The following is a 12,460-nucleotide window of genomic DNA, read 5'->3' as shown; positions in this document are numbered from 1 at the left end:
ATGCACACGTATGCACACGTTTAAGAAAAATTTCCACTGCTATGTGCAGGGGACAATAAAGGTTTTCTGAATCTGAATCTGAATCTTTCAATATTTTCATCAATATCAGTGTATTATTGTAGTTTTCTACAGTTTCAGAGTGAAAAAGGGAAACAAAGCAGCAGCAGCAACAGAATGAGAAACCTGGAGACTGGAGCTCAGAGAACTTTGCTGAGAGACCTTTTCCTTTCTGTCAGTTTGAACATGGAGAAGATGGAAATAAAAACTTAATTATAAAGTTTAAAATGTAAAGTGAATGTGTCGTCTGTAACTTTATGTCTTTTGGATCGTTTCATCTTCCACTGGATGAACTGTTCATGAATATTCAGCCGTGTAACCCTGAGATCACAGTAACATCTGGACACACACACCTCGGTGTCTGGACGTGAGTTGTTGTGTGTTTTGGTCGGTAACTCAACACCACACACACGTTTCAGCTTCAGAGGGAACTGGTCCAGTTACATCCAATAAAAGGGAACTGATCTGAAGTTCAGATTCTTCTCTCTGAACGTCTCAACTTTCTCTACTTTTTTATTTTTCCTATCGAGCTGTTTCCTCTGACAGGAATCAAAACCCACAAACTGTGGAGCAGAAGTAACGTGACCTTTGACCTGTTAGACGTTCTTACTAAATGATTTCAGTTTAAAGTCTCTTTAAGGGGATTAATGGGGTGAAAAGGAAGATAACAAAGGCAGTATTTCATTATGCCACCCCACCGATTGTGTTTCTTTTCATGTCTTATCAGTTGTCTGTAAAAAAAAACAATAAATAATTGATCATAAAAAATAAAGTCTCTTGTTCACAGACATATCTAGAGCCTGTGTGTGTCAGCTGGGAGGTTTGGACCAGAGTAGTGGAGCAGGTAGCTAAAGAGTTTATTAACAAAAGGTCAGTCCAAAAACTAACAGAAACCAACACAAACCAACACAAACCAACACAAACCAACAGAAACCAACACAAACCAACACAAACCAACACAAACCAACAGAAACCAGCCACCAACTGAGGAAACTGAAGAGGCGGTGACGGAGACGAGCAACAAAACCTGACACTCGAGAGGCAAACGAGAAAACAAACGGTCAAAATGAACTGAGATTCACTGACAAGGACAAAACTATGACGGAGTAGCCCCCCCCCCAAAAAAAAAAAAAAGCTAGAAAAAAAGTGAGTTTGTCTTTGTGAAATAAAACCTGTTGATCATTGTGGTCATGTGGGTGTGTTCATGCTGTGACTGTTCATCCAGTTCTGCTGAATGCTTCTTCAGCCTCTTCAGTGACAGGTTTATAACTGCTGCTTATCCAACAGGAGGGTGAGGTTGTGTTACTATTGTTGCTGTTTGAATTGATGAACGTGTAACAAACAAGACTGAATCCTGGGTGTTGCTGCTTTGACAGTGTTTCTGACGGTTCAGATTAATTAGACTTCATAACACAAAGGAACCAGAGTAACAACAAACCACTGAAACCAGTTCAACACCAACACAAACTCTTCTGCTCCGATGCTTTTTGCTTTTTGCTGCTGAGTCGTTTGTGGAAACTGAAATGAGAAAATGAGAGAAGACGTCTTCTTAAGATAAGATAAGATAAGAAAAGATTACACTTTATTGTCAGATCACACTGAAATTTGTCTTGCGTCCCATGACATCCAAAGTAACAAAATACCAAAAGCACAACATTTACAGTCAGAAAGCATAAATGTCACTCTCAAACGTCACATTTAAAGAAAAACACAAACTACCGGTAACACTTTACAATAAGGGTCTCTTATTAACGTTAGTTAGTACATTATTAAGCATTAAAGCAGAAGTGAGTGATATATTTGTGTTAAAGGGACAACGAGGAGTTTTGGAAAAGCGAAGTGTTTTCTCACTACATTTATGAGCCTCCGCACCGTAAAATTATTTTGACCGGCGCAAGACAGACTCATGTTTTCATTCATCAAGAATTAAAGTCAGAGGTTGGAAGACGATCACATACCGTCGTAGTTCCCACCATAAACGGAGATTCGGCGGCGTTATTCTCATGACTCGCCACAAAACCGAAAGTAAAGAAACGCTGGTCGGCTCGCCCAGCATTTCCACCACCACTAATAATAACAAAATAACCATAGAGACAAAACCATAGATTTATAGAAAATGGACCATTAACAAGTGGTAACGTAGATTCATCCACATTAATATGAGACTTTTTTATAACCGAATAGAAACTCCTCGTTGTCCCTTTAATATAAGTCTTAAATAGTTATATCTTCCGACAGCAATCACTTACATAGAGTGTTTGGACTGAAACACGGGTCTGTCAGTCACTCTGCTCTGCTCTGAGTCGAGGAGAAAACATTTATCGTATCCTACAGTTTTTATCCAATGAGGAGAGAGAACGGCATGCAGGGCTGTGTGTGCAGCCAAGGAACGCCGTGAATGTGGTGACGTAGCGACGAGGACTGTTATGGTGCGTTCAAGGAAACTCGTATTTTTCCGACCGTGAAGTGGTACCAGTTCGATCTGGTACGAGTTCACGGGTCAGAAGTTACGAGTGGCCGTTATAGTGACTTTCACAGGTAAAACAGGTCGGAGAAACACGAGTGGGTTGCCTGGAACGCTACAAAGTCGTAAGTTGTGACTTGAAGCTGTAATTTACGATTTCAAAAGCCTGCCTGGAACGCAGCATTAGCGAAAACGACCGGATCACTCACTTCTGCTTTAATTAACTGTTTACAGATATATTAACAATCATTATTATGTATTTCTTAGGATTAGGAAACACATTAATTAATGTAGCCTAGTAAGCAGTTAATTAATGTTTACTACTCAAAGTTAGTTAATTTAAAGTTGAATAATGTAATTAGTTATCATTATGTATGCATTACTCAGCATTAAATAACACATTAGTTTATATATTAATGCCCCCTGACTGTCTTCATAGAGGAGCATCGGTGTTCATAACCTCAGAGTTAGTGACCTTTGACTTTTGTCTGAAACTGAAACTGTCTGATGACTGATTAACGGAGCGGTGATATTTTCATCGACTTAACAAGAAGTTTCCATCGTCTTCATGTGAACTTTTCGTTCTCTGCAGCTGACATGACATCCGTCATCATTATGAATATTTTATTTATATCTAATCTCATATCTAAACCAGTGGTTCTCAACTGGTGGGTCGGGACCCAAAAGTGGGTCGCGGTCCCGTTCTGGATGGGTCGCGGACAGCTGGTCAGAAAAGTAAATAATATTTAATGCACATCTGATGTTGGACATGTCTTTTATTTTGAAAAATAACTTATTTTGAAAGGCACGAGACACGTGAACACATGCAGTTGTAATGCTCCTCCTCACTTTCTTATTATTTGCTCCATTTGCTCTGAATGCAAAGATATCAGTTTCTTATTAATGTGGCCTGATGCAGTGAATCTGGTTTTGTTTTGTGGGTCTTTATTTTGTGCAATTTGATATTTATTCACTTTAGTGAACATGCTCTGAATGCAGAGATGCATTAGAAGTCAAATATATCGTTTTGTTGGTCTCCATTTTGTGCAGTTTGATATTTTTTTATTCACTTCCGTACATGCAGTTGTCATGGTAACTCCTCAGTTTCATTCATGTGCTCTGAAATGCACTTTGCTCAATAAAGAGCTAAATGAGTTTTTAAAGGAAGTGAAGACAGAGCAGGTTTAGCTGAAGGGTGTAACGAGGCGGAGCTCTGACAGACTGACAGCCACCACACCCCGACCTCGCCTCACCTGCAAACACCAAAACACATTCCACATTCACACATACACCCATCCACACGTTCCCTATAAATACACAGCGATCGCAGGTTCAAGCACCGATCGGACCTCGCTGCACCAGGTAGGCTACGTCTCAGCTCCTCATGGTTTATAACCACGGCTCCAAACGTAATATAATATATATATATATAACATCCGTCTGCTTTGTGTCGTCCAGAACTAAACAACTCGAGCTGCTGCTGCCGTGGAAACGGGACAAGATGAGCGACCGTGAGTCTCTTTGGTTCACAGACACATCTGCACTGCAAAAACTCTAAATCTTTCCAAGAATATTTGTCTTATTGTTTTCTTAGTGCTTGTCTGTCAAAATGTCTCATTTCTAGTCCAAACTAATCTCTTTCCACTTAAAATAAGACTCATCACCTAAAAATAAACTTGTTTTTAGATTAATTTCACTTGTTTCAAACTAATTTTCACTTGAAATAAGTAGAAAAAAGTAGTAGAAAGTAGAAAATCAGTTTTTTGTGTTTGTAATAAGAAAGAAAAACTTGCTCCACTATCAGATTTTTCTACTTATTTCAAGTGAAAATCTGTTTGAAAGAAGTAAAAAGTGTCTAAAAACAAGCTGCTTTTTAATGTGATGAGTCTTATTTTAAGTAGAATGAGATTTATTTTGACTAGAAATAAGACAAATATTCTTGGTAAGATTTTGAGTTTTTGCAGTGTTTATTTAACCGTGGAAGAGTTAGGCTGAGAACTGTCTGTCAGACTGGAAACATCTCAGCACATTTACACATTTCATTTCAAAATGCAAATACAAGTCAGTTCAGTTCAGTTTACTTTATTACTTTACTTTATTTGTTTATTTGGATGGGACAGTGCACATCAATGTTTAACACCCGTAGGTAGATTTGTGCAGTAGCAGAAATAGAAAGAGAAATACTTGATTTAATCCCCGAGGGCGTCTCACAGACATGGAGGACAGGACAAACAGAAGACGAGTTAACACATGAAACAGACATGGGCACTTCCAATGTTCACTGAGCAGAATTAAAACCAGATAAGATACAACAAAGTGACGATACAAGGGACAATAAATAGGTTTAAAAACCATTTTAGACCTGAAAGTGCATTAGGACTTGTTTAAAAGGGAAACAGCAGCAGAGACAAAGCTGTTCCTTCCTACAGCGGACGCTCCTAGATCTCCGTCCAGATTATATAATATATAATAATATAAGTTGTGCAAACACATTTGCACTTTCAAATATTTCACCAAAACTGACAAAGAGTTTCAACAGAACCGTCCATTTGCAAACTCTTCACATTTATTTGATTTTAGCTCATGTGTAATTTCAATTAATTTGCACATTGTTCATTTTCTTTTTTCTTTTCTTTTTTTTGTCTTCCCGTGACAGAAGGCAACGTGGTGAGTCAGTTTGTTTCCTTCAGACGAATCAACATGAATTAACATGAATTAACATCATAATAACATGTGAATTAATATGAATTAACATGAATTAACACGAATTAACATAAATTAACATCATAATAACATGTACATTAACATGAATTAACATAAATTAACATGAATTCTGATAACATGAAGTGATGAAGCTGTTTCCTGTTGCAGGACGAGGAGCGGAGGTCTGGCTCAGAGGACGACGGCTCTGAGGGAGTGAGTCACTGCTGATCAAACTGATTGATTGATTGATTGATTGATTGATTGATTGATTGATTGATTGATTGATTGATTGATTCTTTCTTTCTTTCTTTCTTTCTTTCTTTCTTATTTCTTTCTTTCTTTCTTTCTTTCTTCTGATTCGTTGATTGATTGATTGATTGATTGATTGATTGATTGATTGATTGATTGACTGATTCTTTCTTTCTTTCTTTCTTTCTTTCTTCTGATTGATTGATTGATTGATTGATTGATTGATTGATTGATTGATTCTTTCTTTCTTTCTTATTTCTTTCTTCTGATTGATTGATTGATTGATTGATTGATTGATTGATTGATTGATTGATTGATTGATTGATTCTTTCTTTCTTTCTTTCTTCTGATTGATTGGTTGGTTGGTTGATTGATTGATTGATTGATTCTTTCTTGATTTTCTTTCTTTCTTTCTTTCTTCTGATTGATTGGTTGGTTGATTGATTGATTGATTGATTGATTGGTTGATTGGTTGATTGGTTGATTGGTTGATTGATTGATTGATTGATTGAACCTCCTGAGTTAATGTGTGGTTTTCTTCTACAGGAAGGAGGACATGGTAGAAAGGTGAGTGAGTCATTCAGCCGTTCAAAGTGATTTGAATTACTGTGAAATGTGCATTAAAAGAAATTTGAATCGTGTGTGTTTCCCTCATCATTTCCCGATGCGATACATCTCGATGCATCTAAACAGCTGATGGAAACGCAACTTGTGTCTTCAGCGTAGAGTCGTTCAGCCGTTCATCTGTCTGTCTTCAGCGTGGAGTCACTCACTTGTCTGTTCCTCTGGTTGTTCACAGGGCAAAGGCAAAGGGAACAGAGGGAAAGGAAGAGGAGGAGGAGAGGGAGGAGGAAGAGGAGGAGAAGGAGGAAGAGGAGAAGGAGGAAGAGGAGGAGAAGGAAGAGGAGGAGAAGGAGAAGGAGGAAGAGGAGGAGAAGGAGGAAGAGGAGAAGGAGGAAGAGGAGGAGGAAGAGGAGGAAGAGGAGGACATTAAGAGCGAGGTGGTGGTCGTCCTTCTCTTGTCATTCTGTAATAACGACTGTACAGAATCAAAAATGTCTTCAATAAACTGATCCAGAAGGAAAACTAAAGATGCTTCATTGTTTCACAGCGTGTTGGTCTGTTATAGTTAATAAAGTTTTATTTTATTCTAGTTCACCCACTCGGGTCTCAACCACTAAACTCATTACACACTGCAAAAACTCAAAATCTTTCTAAGAATATTTGTCTCATTTCTAGTTCAAACTAAACTCTTTCCACTTAAAATAAGACTCATCGCCTAAAAATTAACTTGTTTTTTATATAATTTTCATTTGTTTCAAACATTTTTACTTGAAATAAGTAGAAAAATCTGCCAGTGAAAGCAAGTTTTTTGTGTTTGTAATAAGAAAGAAAAACTTGCTCCACTGTCAGATTTTTAATCTTATTTCAAGTGAAAATCTGCTTGAAAGAAGTAAAAAAGTGTCAAAAAACAAGCTACTTTTTATGTGATGAGTCTTATTATATGTACAATTAGATTTGTTTTGACTAGAAATAAGACAAATATTCTTGGTAAGATGTTGAGCTTTTGCAGTGCAGTGGACTAATAATAACTGATACCAGACTGAACCTGAGAAATAAAACCATAAACCTTGTGTCTTGTTCACTTCTGCCTGATGTCAGCTGTTAAGTCTTTTATTTATTATCCTGTGCAGCATTTTGATCCACTGTCTCAACAAATAAAGTTGGATTGAGGCGAGACACTAAAAAAAAAAAGACACTGTTTCTTCATGCACTGATCAATTTTGAGATTTTGGGCTATTTTTCTTCCTTAACATGGATTCTTTCAGGAAAGTTAAAAAAAAATGGTATAAAAAAAACCTTCCAGTTTGATCCCTTTCTATATCCTGAAGGTTTTTACAGAGGGGATTGTTGATATATCATTCACAGCCTCATTTATACAACATTTTAGTCCTAAAATCATGGAGATATTAGATGTTTTAGGGCTGGTGACAGTATTTTCTCATTTACAGAGTGATAAAAAGAGATATCCACAATCCTCCTCTGTAAAAACTAAAGACTCTAATATAATAAGAATTTTGAAAGTAGCTTTATCCATTGTTCAGATTTCTGTTCTGGAATTATATGCCAATTAGCGCATATTTCATTAAATATTGCCTAATTTACCTCTTTAAACATAAAATTGGACAAAATTTGTAATACAAAAAATATTCGTCTTCATGTCAGTGATAAACCTAGGGAGTTTCATGGTGAAATCTGTTAGTTAAAATGTTTAACCTATTCACCTGTAGTGTCTCCCCTTGAATTGGATTGAATCATATTTGACGTAGTTTCTCTGTTTGTAACGTTTCCACACGTTGCACAGAAAATAAATAAATGCAAAGATAACATTGGTTCATGTAGGTTCATTGGTGTGTGCACAGTGATGTGGTCGTTTGGTGCCTAACACTCCTCTAACTCCTCTCGTAGACTGAAGGTAAAACACAGCTGGCTCAGTGTGAATGACATCGTACCAAGTCGACCAGTAGGAACAGGAAGCAGAAAACCACGGACGTCTCTGATTGGCCGGATGCCACCATGTGACCACTCCCTGTGTTTTCACCGTGCAGGTTGTCAAACCCGCAGAACAGACCACAGACGGTTACTGAGCTTCAACACTGACGTGGTGTGTAACTAGGTGCATTCCCCTTGTTAAAAATAAAACAAATCACCTACTGACAAAGACTAAGACTGAAGCCCTGTTGACACGACAACGCTCGTGGATGAAAATGGCAAAATATTTCATGGGATGTGCCTTTAGTTAGACGGCGACGGCGTTTTCAGGGTTTGAAAACGCAAAAAAGTGAAACCACACTCCAGAGTGGATATCTTAAAAATGCTCCGCTGTTACGTTCCCGCGTAAAGGATGAAAACACTTCTTGTCTTCTGTCTGAACAGTCTGTTCTGTGTTTTCATCACAGGCGCCAGCACAGGAAGATAACAACAAACATGTTGGATTCCACAGACTTTTGCGTCACCGTGTGCACGCAGTTTTCCACCCAAAAAACACTTGTCTAAACGCAAGCTGCAGAAAGTTAGAGAAGGACAACCATATCTGCGGAAGGTTAGAGAAGGACAACCATCGCTGCAGAAGGTTAGAGAAGGACAACCATCGCTGCGGAAGGTTAGAGAAGGACAACCATCGCTGCAGAAAGTTAGAGAAGGACAACCATCGCTGCGGAAGGTTAGAGAAGGACAACCATCGCTGCAGAAGGTTAGAGAAGGCCAACCGTCGCTGCAGAAGGTTAGAGAAGGCCAACCATCGCTGCGGAAGGTTAGAGAAGGCCAACCATCGCTGCAGAAGGTTAGAGAAGGCCAACCATCGCTGCAGAAGGTTAGAGAAGGTTAGAGAAGGACAACCATCGCTGCAGAAGGTTAGAGAAGGCCAACCATCGCTGCAGAAGGTTAGAGAAGGCCAACCATCGCTGCAGAAGGTTAGAGAAGGCCAACCATCGCTGCAGAAGGTTAGAGAAGGTTAGAGAAGGCCAACCGTCGCTGCAGAAGGTTAGAGAAGGCCAACCGTCGCTGCAGAAGGTTAGAGAAGGACAACCATCGCTGCAGAAGGTTAGAAAAGGTCAACCATCGCTGCAGAAGGTTAGAGAAGGACAACCATCGCTGCAGAAGGTTAGAGAAGGACAACCGTCGCTGCAGAAGGTTAGAGAAGGACAACCGTCGCTGCAGAAGGTTAGAGAAGGTTAGAGAAGGACAACCATCGCTGCAGAAGGTTAGAGAAGGTTAGAGAAGGACAACCATCGCTGCGGAAGGTTAGAGAAGGACAACCATCGCTGCGGAAGGTTAGAGAAGGTCAACCATCGCTGCAGAAGTTTAGAGAAGGTCAACCATCGCTGCAGAAGGTTAGAGAAGGTTAGAGAAGGCCAACCATCGCTGCAGAAGGTTAGAGAAGGACAACCATCGCTGCGGAAGGTTAGAGAAGGACAACCATCGCTGCAGAAGGTTAGAGAAGGCCAACCATCGCTGCGGAAGGTTAGAGAAGGACAACCATCGCTGCGGAAGGTTAGAGAAGGACAACCATCGCTGCAGAAGGTTAGAGAAGGTCAACCATCGCTGCGGAAGGTTAGAGAAGGACAACCATCGCTGCGGAAGGTTAGAGAAGGACAACCATCGCTGCGGAAGGTTAGAGAAGGCCAACCATCGCTGCGGAAGGCTAGAGAAGGACAACCATCGCTGCGGAAGGTTAGAGAAGAACAACCATCGCTGCGGAAGGTTAGAGAAGGACAACCATCGCTGCGGAAGGTTAGAGAAGGACAACCATCGCTGCACAAGGTTAGAGAAGGACATCCATCGCTGCTGAAAGTTAGAGAAGGCCAACCATCGCTGCAGAAGGTTAGAGAAGGCCAACCATCGCTGCGGAAGGTTAGAGAAGGCCAACCATCGCTGCGGAAGGTTAGAGAAGGCCAACCATCGCTGCAGAAGGTTAGAGAAGGTTAGAGAAGGACAACCATCGCTGCAGAAGGTTAGAGAAGGCCAACCATCGCTGCAGAAGGTTAGAGAAGGACAACCATCGCTGCAGAAGGTTAGAGAAGGCCAACCATCGCTGCAGAAGGTTAGAGAAGGTTAGAGAAGGACAACCATCGCTGCGGAAGGTTAGAGAAGGACAACCATCGCTGCGGAAGGTTAGAGAAGGACAACCATCGCTGCAGAAGGTTAGAGAAGGCCAACCATCGCTGCGGAAGGTTAGAGAAGGACAACCATCGCTGCAGAAGGTTAGAGAAGGACAACCATCGCTGCGGAAGGTTAGAGAAGGACAACCATCGCTGCAGAAGGTTAGAGAAGGCCAACCATCGCTGCGGAAGGTTAGAGAAGGACAACCATCGTTGCAGAAGGTTAGAGAAGGTCAACCATCGCTGCACAAGGTTAGAGAAGGACATCCATCGCTGCAGAAGGTTAGAGAAGGTTAGAGAAGGACAACCATCGCTGCAGAAGGTTAGAGAAGGACAACCATCGCTGCAGAAGGTTAGAGAAGGTCAACCATCGCTACAGAAGGTTAGAGAAGGTTAGAGAAGGACAACCATCGCTGCGGAAGGTTAGAGAAGGGCAACCATCGCTGCGGAAGGTTAGAGAAGGCCAACCATCGCTGCAGATGGTTAGAGAAGGTCAACCATCGCTGCAGAAGGTTAGAGAAGGTTAGAGAAGGTCAACCATCGCTGCAGAAGGTTAGAGAAGGTCAACCATCACTGCAGAAGGTTAGAGAAGGCCAACCATCGCTGCAGAAGGTTAGAGAAGGCCAACCATCGCTGCAGAAGGTTAGAGAAGGACAACCATCGCTGCAGAAGGTTAGAGAAGGCCAACCATCGCTGCGTAAGGTTAGAGAAGGTTAGAGAAGATCAAAAATAACAACACAACATTGTTGTTTTTACAGCACAAGCCTATATTTTACAGATTAATCAATTAATACCTGTATCTAAGTCTGTCTAGGAGGTATCCATGGTTACTTAACCAAAAGTCTCTTGAAATATTAAACAAAGAGAACTATGGACTGTGGAAGTTTGAATAGCCAAAATACAGAAGTTATCATGACGTGAATCATATGCGGCGGTAAAAAAAAAAAAAAGACCGTTGATTCGGTGGAAAGGCTTTACGGGCGGGGGCTGCGGGGGTATAGCTACTTTACGGCCCAGAGTGTCACTGACACTGTCGAGCCCAGTGTTTGAATTTCTGCCACTCTCGTCTGTGATCAAAACACAGAGTTTCACCGGTTTCACCTGAACACGGGCAGAGTCGGCACCTCTTCACAGGATAGAGAGCCTAAGTGGAAGCAGGAATAGGGAATATGGAAAACACTGCTGATTTTAATGACTTTGTGTTGTGAGCAGTTCAGTGGCCGGTGAAAACAGATTTTGGCCGGTAAAATTTAAAATGTTTTTCCAATTCCTGCGATTAACTTAGTTAATTTCATACCCTGACTGTAGGTATATCTACACACACACGAGCGCGCACGCACGCACACGCACACACACACAGTGTTGGGTTTTCCTTCTGTTTTACTGACTTCCCAGTTCCCGTTAGTGAACAGCTGATATTTTTCATTTTTCATGTTCCTCTTTCCACAGACGCTTCACCTCTGTCAGTGAGTCTGTTGTTCTTCTCTCTCAGCGGCTCTGAGCTCTCACCTCTCACCTGTGGACAGACCTGTTGTTGTCTGACTCACCTGCCTCTGACTCACCTGTCACTGTTCATTTGTCCACAACCACCACCACCTGACCACCGCCTGTCTGTCTGGTGTCCTAACAGGACCCTAACAGGACCCTAACAGCTGTAGGTTTCAACACCGACCCACCTGTGGCTTCTCTCTGCACGTATTTACCTGCTGAAGCTGCAGACACAGGTGGTTACCAACCTGAAGCTGCAGCTGGGACCATGACAGACAGACACAAAGACTAAACATTCAGATGTAAATGTGTAAATTCACTCATGCATGATGTTGATGCATCTGGTGTAATGTAAAGTGGTCCTTTCTGTGGGTGATGGTAAAGAGCCTTTGACTGTGACTCCTAGAATGAGCTAGAACAGATCGTTTTAGATGCAGTCTGATTGTAGTTTCCTGTAACAGGAAGCAGAAAGAACACGTAGGCTGGTTGCCGCGGCAGCAGCAGCGTGAAGCGACCGATGTTAACAGAAGTTAAACTAGTGACAGAGTGACAGAGTGACAGCATGTCGGCCGCTCTGCTTCTCCTGCTCAGCCTCTCCGGCCTGGCCGTCGCCGAGGAGCCGCCTGGTAAGACACAAATACACCTTTATACTTTATACTTTATATCACCTCGTCTACCGGCTCTATTCAGCTTTATATAACTATAATGTATATATATATATATACCGTATACAATGTTATCTGTTCATCAACAACTAGTTTACCATAAACGTCGTGTCAACCAGTTTAATTGTATTTTTGATAATGTTTCCAACAGAAGTCTGTTTACGCTTTTAATC

The 12,460-nt window shown here is 41.1% G+C and overlaps 2 protein-coding genes across 2 annotated transcripts in view; one reads left to right on the top strand and one right to left on the bottom strand.

Moving 5' to 3' along the window:
- cpeb4b (cytoplasmic polyadenylation element binding protein 4b) overlaps nt 1–12,460 on the bottom strand; it is a 197,025-nt gene that overhangs the window by 129,828 nt on the left and 54,737 nt on the right. The gene's annotated exons all lie outside the window — the stretch shown is intronic.
- The window catches only part of LOC310996743 (cytokine receptor common subunit gamma-like), a 9,693-nt gene continuing 9,393 nt past the window's right edge, over nt 12,161–12,460 (top strand). Inside the window, exon 1 of the mRNA XM_083986202.1 lies at nt 12,161–12,248. Coding sequence (XP_083842328.1) covers nt 12,185–12,248 — 64 coding nt within the window. The 5' untranslated portion in view covers nt 12,161–12,184. The remainder of the gene's footprint in view (nt 12,249–12,460) is intronic.

This window comes from Trachurus trachurus (genome assembly GCF_905171665.1).
Source record: "Trachurus trachurus genome assembly, chromosome: 14".
In the NCBI taxonomy this organism is placed as follows: Eukaryota; Metazoa; Chordata; class Actinopteri; order Carangiformes; family Carangidae; genus Trachurus; species Trachurus trachurus.
This window is presented reverse-complemented; position numbering and strand designations above follow the sequence as displayed.